General features: G+C 45.6%; 1 protein-coding gene across 1 annotated transcript; it reads right to left on the bottom strand.

Annotated features, from left to right (window-relative positions):
* Positions 1-512: 512 nt before the first annotated feature.
* Positions 513-12388, bottom strand: LOC132542377 (uncharacterized). The gene is made up of 5 exons (XM_060204950.1): positions 12370-12388; positions 12051-12261; positions 4560-4836; positions 2347-2494; positions 513-1787 (listed from the first exon to the last, which is right to left on the bottom strand). The coding sequence occupies exons 1-5, from the start codon at positions 12386-12388 to the stop codon at positions 1762-1764; spliced, it is 681 nt and encodes a 226-aa protein (XP_060060933.1). The 3' UTR covers positions 513-1761.
* Between the last annotated feature and the right edge of the window lie 532 nt (positions 12389-12920).

The raw sequence follows: 12920 nt of genomic DNA, 5'->3' as shown, positions 1-12920 counted from the left end.
ACTTCAGACCCAATCCAATTTTTCACCTAAGCATAGTCTCCCCCCACCCTCTCCAACATGCACAGCCCTTGGTAATACTTGCTTGGATATGGACAACACAGTCAAAATCTTACCATTTTCTATACTACCTGAGATGATGACTTCCTTTTTCTTTCATCGTCACCAACTCCTAGTATCATTTACTTTTGGAGGGGGTTTGTTTTTCTTTCTGTAAGTCAGTTCTTTAATTTCCCATGCCTGTACCTGGCTGGATGGACTGACTATATAGATGACTGACACACTAACGAAACTAAAGCTTTAGCTCCTTTGAGGCTTAGGAAGAAGAGCTGGAGAAATGGAGCAGAATTAAGTGTATGTCTGTCTGTAGTCTGTCCCAGAAATTGCAATGATCAGGTAGAGCTATGAACCTACAGTATCTGTTCCTTTTGCTCATTGCTATGCTGCCAAGGCCCAGCAGCCTGGCCTGTCTAGGTGAGAGGAGATTAGACATTATAAGCCATTTCATGCTTATTTATTTTATGATCCTCCTGGGTTAGGGTTTACACACACTGAACAACATGTGGATTAGATCATTTGCTGGGAATTAACAGCTTTTGATCGTTATCAGTCTTGGGGTGATATAGAGAATTCTCCAGTGGAGAACCATAGCCAGTTGCCAGGGCCCTGAGATTGGATGGGTCCCAGGGTGGAGAGAATAACCACAGTGAGTCACCATGCAGTAGATCAGAAGAGGTCAGGTGGGAACACACACATATGACATCTTTATCCAGGACAGTGTCCAGTGTATGCCCCTCAGCCCAAGCTTCAAGGAGTATGTATTTGTAAAACTTATGCATTACATGACATTGTTCAGACAAAACAACAGGTGGTTTTATACATTACAAAGATTGGACTACATTTTTTAAGGGAGAAACCATCAGGGGAAGGGTGCTTGATACTGTCATTATCCAAATGTCATAATGTCAGGTACATTCTTTTGATGCCATAAGATATTGAGTTTATTCCAGTTATCCCATGCACAACCTCCATACCCTTAGGGTATGACCTTCAAATTTATGATGATCACTGTGGCAACCCAACCCTCTACTGCCTGTGGGCAGGAGTTTCTGAAATATCTAGATTTCACCTTAAGGCAGAATTTTGTGATGATGGGACAGAGCCTGAAATACAGGCCACATGGAAAAATTAGTCAAAGGAATGTACCTTGTAGATAAATAACAATCAAATCATATATTTTTGTGAGGATAAGGCAAGGTTACAATTCAGTGAGAACTTTAATAACAAGTCTCAGGAATTATGCAGTCAGAAAACTTCTACAACAGGGTGATGGTGGCCAGGTTGATGATGATGGTTCAGAAATGAGTTGATCATGTCTGCATTGGCATTTGGAAAGATGTGGATGCCATTAACCTGCTGTAGATCTCCAAAGGGGACAGCACAGGACACTGGGGTGGGTGGGGTTAAAGATCAGATATTAGCTGAGGAGTAACACCCAGGATTCTATGACAGCATTTATAAATGAAACAAAAGCAAAACAGCCTGCCCGAGTCACTCTGGTACTTTAGAAAGTCTTCACTTCTTAGTGGAATTGTCTAACACTGTAAAAGGACTAGCCAGAGACAAACAGTTTGAATATGAAGACTCCTGCTTTTTATTCACGCACTTACAGGATCTGTTTAGCGGTTGCTTAAACATGGGCCTATCTTCCTCCTGCATCTTTCCTCTGGCACTGCTCTTGCACAGGATCTCCCAGTTCCCTGTTCACCCAGTCAGCCTGCCAGACACTCCTGAGGGACGAAACAGGTCAGGTTTGAAAAGCTGTCATGGTGCAATTCTCCCCAGAAACAAAGTTTTGTAAACAATCACTTTTTGTCAACTTCAAATCTTGTCTTCAAAACCAATTTAGTTTAGAAACGGCAGGACTCCCAAACCAAATGCACTGTGTAGCTGGTTTTCGACAGCATTTTGATGCAGCAGAGAGTTTTCTAAATCTGAACTGCTACTTGAGAGGCAGAGCCTGGCTGCCCCCAGGTACACTAGCTCAGTCTGCCTGTGATGCTGTGTGCCTTCAGGCAAGTGGACCTCCTCTCTGGACCCCAGTAAGCCCACCTACAGATAGGAAGTTGAATTGAATAATTGAAACGTGGGAGCAAAATTATTAGAAACAGGAAAAGAACAATTTGGCTTTGTTTCCTTTTTGTGAGTTGAATTTCAAATTACTCAGGCCAGTGTTTCTATTTTATTTTTGAGGCTGTTCAACCAAGAATTGCTGTTTTAATGTCTCTGGCTTTTAATTTTTGATGCCAAACAACAAAACCATGATTCCAAACTTCTTAGAATACTCACTGCAGATTGGGTTCATGTTTTCACTGATGGAACACCTTGGCTGAGCCCAGATGAGGAAAGCTGCTGTTGCCTTGGTTCCGAAAGAAGCGTGGAAATGAGCTAATTGCTGCAAGTCTGGGTCTTGTTCAGTGACTTTCAGTTTTCTCACCTATAAAATGGAGGCAGGGGATGGAGGTGGGGAGAAATATAGACATTACCGTCCTGCTTCAAAGCAAAATCTAAGAAATTGGTGATTCTAAATGAAGAGTCCCGGGTATCTTGTGCCCTGTTATATCCATCCATAGTTCCTAGGTTACAGGCTGGGGGTGGGGGGTGCACTCCAGCTGATCTGCGTGATGAGAGCCACAGGGCCAAAGGAAATAGAAAGCCAGTACAAAGGCAACAATGGCAAAATCCCAGTTTGCAGACAAGTCTCTTTCACTGTGAGGCTGAAAGGCCAGGGAGGGGGTGGGCAGGGTGAATGCAGCAGAGGGGATGAGGACCTCTTGTGATGGCCGAATTGGAAGTCCATGGGTCTGTCAACAATGAAAGGAAGTGAGCTAAAGAGGCAAATGAGGAGGCCGGGCAGGGGGCTTGGCGAGCTTCTGACACAGATGGCCGGCAGGGCTGGCAGGCTCAGGCCACGTGGACAGCCGGGAGGGCTGGCTGCCTGGCTGGGTTGGCAATGAGTTGCCAGCTTCTCTATTATTGATCTGAAGCCTAAGTTAAACATAGGGCAGCACTGTAAGTCCTCTCGCAGTGAACTGGAGTGGGTCGTATGGTTTGAACACTCAAGACTGGGTCTCTCTGGAAAGGCTGGGTGGGCTTGGGGATAAAGTTCAGAGTGGGGTTTGTATTGGTTGGATTGACTGCAGACCCTTGCGTACTCCAGTCAGTCAAAACATCTTGTCACCAACCGCCTGGGTCCCACAGCTGGTCACTATAGACAAACACCAGGGAGTTCCCTCAACAATGGGTCGACGTAAACAAACAGCAGGTCGATTCAACTAGACAGCTCAGTTATAGAAATGATGGGGGAAAAGCAACAGAAGAACAGCAGCAGCAGGAGATCAGTATTTAAAAAGGAGCCAGGATGATTGTCTAGGAAATAGTCAATCTGCTTACAAAACAGTTGTTCAGTCCTGTCCAAACAGTTCATCAGCTGACAGATCTGAAGGTGGAATATGGTCCTCTTGTCCAGCCCCACAATGCTGTGACCCTGGGGTTTTCACTCCCCTGCTTTTACAGAGACTCTGCCAGACACCCTCCATCAGGGAGTATGTTCCAGGTTCTTCTACCAGGCTGCCTGAGGCAGGGGGCCTGGAGGCTCATGGGCATCTCCTTGTGACTCTACTAACTTCTTGGGCTCACCTATATTAACTACATTAATCAAACACAACAAAACACAAATCTATAAACCTCTAGCCCTATATAAATGGTCCATGGTTAATTAACTAGTCAGAGAAAGGAACATACTAACTTTCCCTCTCTGTAGAAGTAAAATAAATAAATAAAAAAGGAATGAAGAGTCTAACAGTGTGAGGATGTGAGGGGAAGAAGAAAGAACAATAAGGAAAGAAAAGTGGAGGGGGTAGGCAGTGGAACACCTGGTTAAGCGCACATATTACCAAGTGCAAGGACCCAGTTCAAACCCTCACTCCCCATCTGCAGGGGGTCCGATTCATGAGCAGTGAGGCAGGTCTGCAGGTGTCTTTCTTTCCTTTTCTCTATCTCCCCATCCCCTCTCCATTTCTCTCTGTCCTATCTAGTAGAAAGGAAGGAAGGGAAGGAAGAAAGGAAGGAAGAAAGAGAAAAAGAGAAAGAGAAGAGTGGTCCAGGAGGTGGTGCAATGGGTAAAGCATTGGACTCTCAAGCATGAGGTCCTGAGTTCGGTCCCTGGCAGCACATGTACCAGGGTGATGTCTATCTCTCTCTCTCTTCCTCCCTCCTCCTATCCTGCTAATTAATAAAATGTGCATTAAGCTTTACAGTGCATTTCTGATCCCCTGATTGATAACTGCCTTTTGATAACTATTTTAAATTTGGAGACATGAAAGTCTAGAGCAGGACATTACTTTGCTCACGTCTCCACAGTTGATGATGGGGCTGAGATAGAGACCGAATCTCTATACCACTGTCAGTTTGATAATCATGCAGGGTGAACTTCATCACAGCAGGGGATGGGTAAGTGGTGGTGGTGGGGGGACTCATATAGAAGAGCTCAGAGTCCTTACCAGGATTTGAAATTCACCTCCTTTCTGAACATCCCTCAGCAGCAGAAAGTTCTTCCTTGTGTCTAACCAGACTCTTTTCTTGCTGCGGGGCCAGGCTGGGCTCCTCCTTGTGGCCAGTCTTGGGATAGTGAGTCTGCCAGGTATGCAGAGCCTGGGAGTGGGTTGGAAAGCCCTCTTCCCCTGAGATGGCAATGGTTCTGGATGGCAGAGGAGAGTGCAGAGGGCTGGCTCTGTGTTTGGTGAATAAACACAGGAGTTGAGTTTCTGGCCTGTCACTCTGCAGCCTTTCAGTGGGGAGAGGCCAGGTGGGCGGGCGAGAGTTCCCTTGGGTGGCGCTTGAAGAGGCAGGGCCTGTGAGGTGGGGACTAGGCAGGGCCCTCCTGAAAAGCCAGTAGAGTCAGCCTTTGCAGGCTATGGAACTTCACACCTTTGAAAAGCTCCAGAGAGGGCTGAAGAAAAATAAACCATTCCTCCCATCCATGGCAGCCTCACTATCCTCAGGGGCTCCTTGTCATGCACACAAAACCCTGTAAAAGGGCCCAGTGTTTCCTTTTCCACTCCCTGAAAGAATGCATGTCGAGCCTCAGGAGGACACCAGGGCTGGAAGAAGGTGCTTCATCCACAGGATAAGGTACCTCAGCTGTCTGAACATTAACGTACACATATGCAGAGTAGGACTTAAAAATATTTCCTGGCCCGCCCATGGTGCACCCAGTTGACAGCACACATTACCATGTGCAAGGACCTTCAAGCACCCTGCCCCTCAAGTCCCCATCTGCAGGGGACAAGTTTTACAAGTGGTAAAGCAGTGCTATAGGTGTCTCTCTGGCTCTTTTCTTGTTTATCATCCCCTCCCTTCTCAGTTTGTCTCTGTCCTAGCCAAGAAAATACAAAAAGTTCTGATAGAGCTTTAGTTTGTATATTTGATGGTGAAACAGACTTCTGTGTGAAAGTTCTTTCCATATAGTAGATGTTCATGCAATGTCCTCCTTCTTACTTTCCTCTTTATAGTGTAACTCAGAGCAGCCAGATACCCTCAGATCATAGTTCCCTCCTCTCTACTGTGGGGTTTTCCCTACACTGCCTGGATTAAATGGCAGCAGTTGAGCAGTTTTTTTTTTTTTTTTTTTTTTTTTGCACAATACCTATGTACAAGGCAAGTTTGAGCAGTAGCTTCTTCCTTCTTCACATTATTCCTGCTCAAGAGCTTCATCTTCCACCTTGGAAGGGCAATGCCTTCGTTCTCCTATGGAGAATGCTAATGGGAGAAGAGTAAGCTTTGCTGAGCACAGCTATGTCACAGGAGAGACTGGACTTGTGAATGCATTGAGAGTGAACAGAAAGAACACAGGGTTAGAGAATCCTCATGTTATTATAATAAGATTCCCACTAGAGTAAGATGTCGATCCCATTGAGGTATGGTTCAGGCAGAAACTGAGGGTCTTTCAGGAGAAAGGGAAGTTCTGACGGCTTGTTAACACCAAGGACTTTCTAGAAGAATTCTCTGTTGGAAGCTGTGGAGCTTAGCCTTCCCACAAAGGTTTAGTTTGTTACAAATGCATGAAGCCAAGACTGCTGCTGGCTCCTAGCAAGCCGGGAGATGCTCTCAGAAGTGACTGCATTTTCCCACCTGGTCTTTTTCAAGCTAAGCGTAGACAGAACAAATCAATGGCATTTACAGTTAACAATATTCAGATATTTTTCCCATATTTGGGAGCTACTATCTTCCCTGATCCAGCTTTCTAGTCCTTTTCCAACTCTGGTACCATCTCCCTAGACAATAACCTGGGTCCACCTGCATATCAGATGCCAGGCTCAGGCAAAAACTAGTAAAGTCATGGGCCCCTTGAAATATACCTAAAATAGACCTACTAGCTTTCTCCAAAATGGAGACCCCAAATCTTCATCTGCAATATCCTTGCTTTTAGGTTCATGATTAGTTAACAATTTTTTCTGTTATATATCTGAGCTCTTTTTCAGCCACCAGGTTCCAGATGCTACCATGATGCCATCCTGACTTCCCTGGGCAAATGACCTCACCAATGGGTCCTGGGCCCCTCCTTTCCAGAGCCCTTCCCTGCCAGGGAAAGAGAGAGCGAGACAGGCTGGGAGTTATGGGTCAACCTGCCAACACCCATGTTCAGCGGGGAAGCAATTACAGAAGCGGAACCTTCCACCTTCTGTACTCCATAATGATCCTGGGTCCATACTCCCAGAGGGATAAAGAATATGAAAGCTATCAGGGGAGGGGATGGGATACAGAATTTTGGTGGTGGGAATTGTGTGGAGTTGTATCCCTCTTCTCCTATGGTCTTGTCAATATTTCCATTTTACAAATAAAAAAAATTAAATAAAATAAAAAAGAAAAACCTTATGCTTAATGAATGAATAGATAAATGGAAAAAAAAAAAGAACTAAGACCAAGAGTAGATTCCATTATGAGTCCTTCAACACTGCCAGCTGTCTCCTGAGGGAGTGAGCTCCCTGTCACAGCAATAGCAGCTAGAGGACCCTGTGACAGGTACACAAGAGGGGCAGGGCACTAAGTGAGAGGGCAGTGTCTGAGAAACCTGGTTTAGAATCAGGAGTACCTGGGCTCCAGTTTCAGCTTCACACAGTTCTCCCCTGTGGAATTTTGGGTTAGTCTCCTAACCTCTGTAAAGCCCTGGTTTCCTCATATGAAACTGGCAGCAATTTCCACTTCAGAGAACTATTCTGTAGACCAAATGAGAAAATGGTATGTAAAACATTTAACACAGTGTCAGAAACATGTGACTTCCTCAAGCAGTGCCTGAAACAGAATCTGAGGATTCTGAAATCACAGGATATTGAGTCCTCTAACTTAACAGAATGCTTGCATAATGTTTTTCTCGGCCAAATATTTTCTAAAGGTTTTTACAGATATGCATTCATTTTATTTTCACAATGTCTCTGTGAGATCAGTCCTGTTACTACCCTCAATTTAGAGGCAATGAAAAAAGTTCTTCAGTTGTATAACTGAAGACTTGGTGGAGCTGAGATTGGACTCTGTACCTGGAGTCTGTGCACAGACAAATCTAAGACCAACACAAACATAAAACTGCTCCATGTGCCTATGATTTCAGGGAATTGGAGATTATGGAACTTTAATCAATTATAACTAGTGTCTAAGAAGAGAGGTTTTTAGAGCTGGAGATGGCTTAAGCTTCCTGTAAAAGGTCAAGTAATAAGTAGACTTTGGGGGCCATGAAGAAAGCATAGTAGCCTTTCTTTCTTTTAAAAAAATAGTGATATATATATATATATATATATATATATATATATATATATATATGTTTAAAGAAACAATTTTATTTTTTTTAAATTTACTTATTACTAGATAGGGACAGAAAGAAACTGAGAGAGGAGGGGGAGATAGAGAGAGAAAGAGACAGAGAGATACCTGCATCTCTGCTTCACCACTAGTGAAGCTTTCCCTCTACAGGTGGGGATTAGGGGCTTGAACCCCGGGTCCTTGCACACTGTAATGTGTGCTCTTAACCAGGTATACCACCACCTAGCTCCTCTGCCTTTCATAATAATCTTTCATGGTTAAAAGACTCATACTCATGGTTCTGAGGTCCCAGATTCAATTCCTAGCGTCACCATAAGCCAAAGTTGAGCAGTATTCTCTGTATCTTTCATTTAAAAATAAACCAATAAAATATTTAAAAAGGAAAACAGTGGCTTGGTTGAAGGGGGAGAGTACAGGCCCTGGGAAAGGATGACAGAGGACCTAGTGGGGGTTGTATTGTTATGTGGAAAACTGAGAAATGTTATGCATGTACAAACTGTTGTATTTACTGTTGACTGTAAAACATTAATCCCCCAATAAAGAAATTAAAAAAAAAAAAGAAAACAGTAAGTAGACTTTGGCGGCCACAAAGTCTCTGTCACAACTAGCCAAGACTGCTATTCCAGCCAGTAACTAAATGAATGGGTGTGGCTGTGTTCCAGTAAAACGCAATTTACAAAACACAGGCTTCAGGTGGACTTGGCCCCAAGGCTCCAGTTTGTGGCCTCCTGATCTCCAGATACAACTCCTGTACCTTGTGCTTTGCTGGCACCCTGGAGGGGTCTCCCTGCAGTGCTGAGACTCAGAAGAGCCCTGCCTTGCACCCCTTCCCCCATTTGGACTGACCATAGGGACTGGGAAGACCAGGACTGTTCCCTGAGGTGGGGTAGGGGGTGCCTCTGAGTGAGGCTCCCCTTTCTGTTCTAGAGAGGCTGTTGAAAAGGCTCCCCTCTCCAGCAGCAAAGCCTCATTACTCAGGACTGGAAAACAATGTTAATTTCCCCCAAGTGGGAAGCAGCTGCACTTGTGAGCCAGGACTCATTTTGCTCCATGAATATTTATGGCATGTCCCCTAATTAAGCCCAGAAATAAAATTTGCCCTGCTCCAAGAGGCTATGGAAGAACTGGAAGGCCATGTCAGGAACCAGCCTCTTGTGTTTGTAAAGTAGGGTTGTCAATGAAACATTTGTGTCCAGAGCCACTTGGCCAGGGCCAGTGTCCACTGGAGTGGTGGGGGTTGGCATTCCCTGGAAGGTCAAGCACCCTTGGTGTGGCCACATGGTGGTGCAGGAGGGGCCACCTGGGCCATCTGGATGAGCATGGGTGGGTGACTATAGTCCCAGATCTGCAGGGGGTGACACAGAGGAGAATGGAGGTCTGAGCCCTGTGATGCAAGCAAGCATTTCATGACTGGCTTCAAAAGCCGCCACAGAGACCTGGCTGGGAGCAGCTGACTTTCATTCTCTGATGTTAACTCTGTCTGCCTTGGACTGGCCCAGCAGCTCTTCCAGACTCAGGTTCCCCATTAGTTAGTAGTGGAGGAGGGGGTTAAGGCCATTAGCATCATGGTTCCCGAGAATCATGCAAGGTAATAGGAGAGAAAGCATCTGAAGACTGGCTCCCACCAAGGGCCTGAAGTTTCTCTGACCTCCAGACCCTCCCATTTAAACCTAGAAAGCTGGTTCTGCCCAGCCTGGTAACCTTGGGGCTTTCTGGAAATCATAAATCTTGACTTTTCTTCGAGCAGAAAACTACTTGGGCCCTCATATCCTCTTCCAAGGAGCTAATAAACTGAGCAAATACTATAAATCTCCTCACCCTAGCCTGAGCTGTGACCGTCAGTGTTAGATGCAGCGTGAAAGAATGAGAGTTATTAAACACAACCACCAAATTGAGCTCAGATCCCACCCCCTTTTCTTTCCAGCTTTGGCCTCATCCTTGACTTGGCTCTCCTCTTGCTTGCAGAGAGGTGGCATCCTGTGCTCCAGCCCCCTTCACACACTGCTGCTGGGATGGGGTAAGGAGGATGCTTTCCCAAGGCGGGTCCAGGTGTGCAATCATCCTGGGGCCTTGGCACTGCACACCTTGTAAATTCAAAAGTCAACAAAATCTGGAAATGGGAGAGACCCACAAGCTGGAAAGGAGGAAGTGGAGGGGGATGAAGGAAAGGGGGTGAAGGGTGACCTCTGGCTCGCCCACAGGGTCTGCCCCAACCTCTGGAACCCTGGAATTTCCTGTGCTCACTCTCCACCCTCACATCCTGAGCTCAGATCTGATCACAGCAGCCCAGGCACCAAGAGGAGCCTGGGAGGTCATCTCTTTCTTGTCCCATCACTACTGAAAGGGGGATGCATATATAAGGTCAATGACAGGGCAGGTGTACTGGCAGTGGCTTTGGTTGGGCTCAGGAGGCTTGGACTCTGATTTTTACCTCCACTGGGCCCAGACTCTGGTCCCACATTGAGCTTGGATTCCCCCAAATTATTTCCTGTTGTAAAAACTCACAGGTCACCCTAGGGGTGGGCTGATCTAACTTCCTGTGACTCATCTCAGCTACAGAGACCACTTACTACCTTTTATATGCAGGACATCCGCTCCAATGTACAAGGACTTTGTGTTCTTGACTGTGTGGAGATTTGATTAAGGGGCTCTTCTAAAGGTCTTAATAGAGGTGTGACATTGGGAAAAGTCACTTTGTTTCAGCTTCTTCATGTGCAGAATGGGAATTATATTTCTTCCTGCTTATTTTAATTTCTCCTTTTCTTTTTTTCCCCTTCCTCCCTCTCTTCCTCTTTCTCCCTTTTCTTGTTCTTTCTCTTTTCCTTTCTTCCTCTCCCTCTTTGTCTCTCTCTTCCTCTTTCTCTCTCTCTTTCCTTCCTTCCTTCTTTCAAGAGACATGCAGAGAAAATGAAAGAGACATAGCATTGAAGCTTCCTTTAGTGCAGTGAACTTGAACCTGGGTCTCAGGCATGCCACCATCCAAGTGAGCTGTTTCTCTGGTCCCCTCCTGTTTATGTGCTAGGTTGCATATGAAAGTCAAATGAACAACAGTATTTACTGTAATCCATTATCCCCTCAATTAAAAAAATGATATGACAATTATGGAGGTGCTTGTTAACTGCATGTGTTTACATTGAAAAAATAGATGTATAGCTTTCCATACTGTATCAACCTTTGGTGTTTACTCTTTATGACTAGCCAGAGGATCTGTTGTCTTTTAGGTACCTAGGCCCAGGAATAAATTCTTCTAGTTAAAGGGGCTTAATTGTTTATAGTACAGTTGGTGACACATGGATACAGTTTCTCCTCTCCCCATGATAGATGTTTGCAGAACACTATCATCTCCTAATTAAACCCATTACCATGTCATGCACCAGGATTCCCAAAGCCCCCCACCCCAGCTCCCTCCCTTCTTTCCTCAGAGTCCTTTGCTTTGGTATAATATACCACAACATTAGAATCCTCTTAATAGTCCTGGAAATGTCTCACTGTGCCCATCTTATGTAGGGGAAAAACCAAAACACAGAAAGGTTGAGTAACTTTCCCAAGGCAACCAAATAATGCAAAGACTAGAAGCAAGGCCTCCATGATCTTGGAGGTCTGGCATTCAGCAAACACTTGTTGATCAAATGCAAGTTTGCCTCAGAGCAATCCTCTTGCCCCAGAGGCTGGTGACAGTCAACTCAAATATGAGCTCCTGCCTGTTTCCAGAGCAGTTTCTAGTTCTAAACTGTGAAGGGAAGGAAACTTCATACCGCCTTTTGTGGACTTGGAAGGCAAGGAGAGAATTCATAGTCCATTGGAGAACACGTTTTCCTTTAAAGAGGATTTTTTGTTTGTTTGTTTTGTTTTCATTTCAAATATCCCTGCCTGGTGATGAGTGGTGAGGAGAGATGCCCTGTTTTCCATTCTGACACCTATTTCCAGGTGGGGGATATGGGGGAGGGGAGGAGGGCCTCCTGTCTGAAATGTTATTTCAAAACTTTTCCGGCCCTTACAGCCCCATTTCCAGGCCAACAGGCCACAAAGAAAAAGCACAACTTCCCATGACGTTGTGTTGCCCTTTCTGGTCTGAGCACCTTTCAGAGTGAGAGGACCTGGCCTGCTCCAGCACTCTGCATGCCCCATAAATAAAGTCCACTGCTGGCCGCCCATGGGGCTTAAGTAAATAGCCTCACCCAGCATCCACAGCCACACTCCTGATGGGTGTGCTTGCCAAGAGCAGCAAACCCAGGCCGCTGCTCCCAACCCCTCCAGATGCCGAAGAGAAGCTGATGTGGCCAAAGCTCCCAGCCTGCTTTCTGCCCTCTGTGGCACATTCTAGGAGGATGCCGGCCAGCGCTGCCTTGTCATCTGACAGCGTGCAGACAGAGATGGATGAGGCGCTCCCTGCCAGGGAAGACCACGATCAGACACTCCCAGATAGCTAGCTGCCACTTTATTAACAGCAAATGTCCCCATGTGAACCAGGCTGGGAAAGAAAATATTTATGCTTGCCTGTCAGGAGGACCTTCATTTTTCTTCAGGGGGAGCCAACCAGGGTCTTGGCCCAGGACTGAGAGAGTGTGGCATATTTTGTGGGCCCTGCTCTAGGCCCTTCCCCAGCTCAGGGAGCATGAAGTTTCCAGAATAACCTCAAAATGGCTCTGAAGGAACATGAGGAACTTTAGGAGAGATGGATGCTGAAGTCCAGGAGGGGCAGCCTGAGCCACCAGAAATCACCCTCAGCCTCGATAAACATGAGAGCAACTGGGTCTGAAAGCATTTGCAAATGGCCTTGTTATTAATTAAAAGTGGGGAGCTGCATTAACCTGAAAAGTGACTTTGTACTGAGAACAAAATAGCCTTGTATGGTCAATGCTGGAGCTGAGCCTCTCAGTTAAGATGGACATATATTGAAAGCGGTTTATATTATTACCCTGATCAGGGTTATAATTTTGAACAAAAGTAGCAAGCTTATTTTTTAAAAAGATTTATCTACTGATGCAAGAGAAAGTGTGTGTGTGTGTGTGTGTGTGAGAGAGAGAGAGAGAGAGAGAGAGAGAGAG

This window comes from Erinaceus europaeus, chromosome 13 (assembly GCF_950295315.1).
Source record: "Erinaceus europaeus chromosome 13, mEriEur2.1, whole genome shotgun sequence".
NCBI classification, from domain to species: domain Eukaryota; kingdom Metazoa; phylum Chordata; class Mammalia; order Eulipotyphla; family Erinaceidae; genus Erinaceus; species Erinaceus europaeus.
This window is presented reverse-complemented; position numbering and strand designations above follow the sequence as displayed.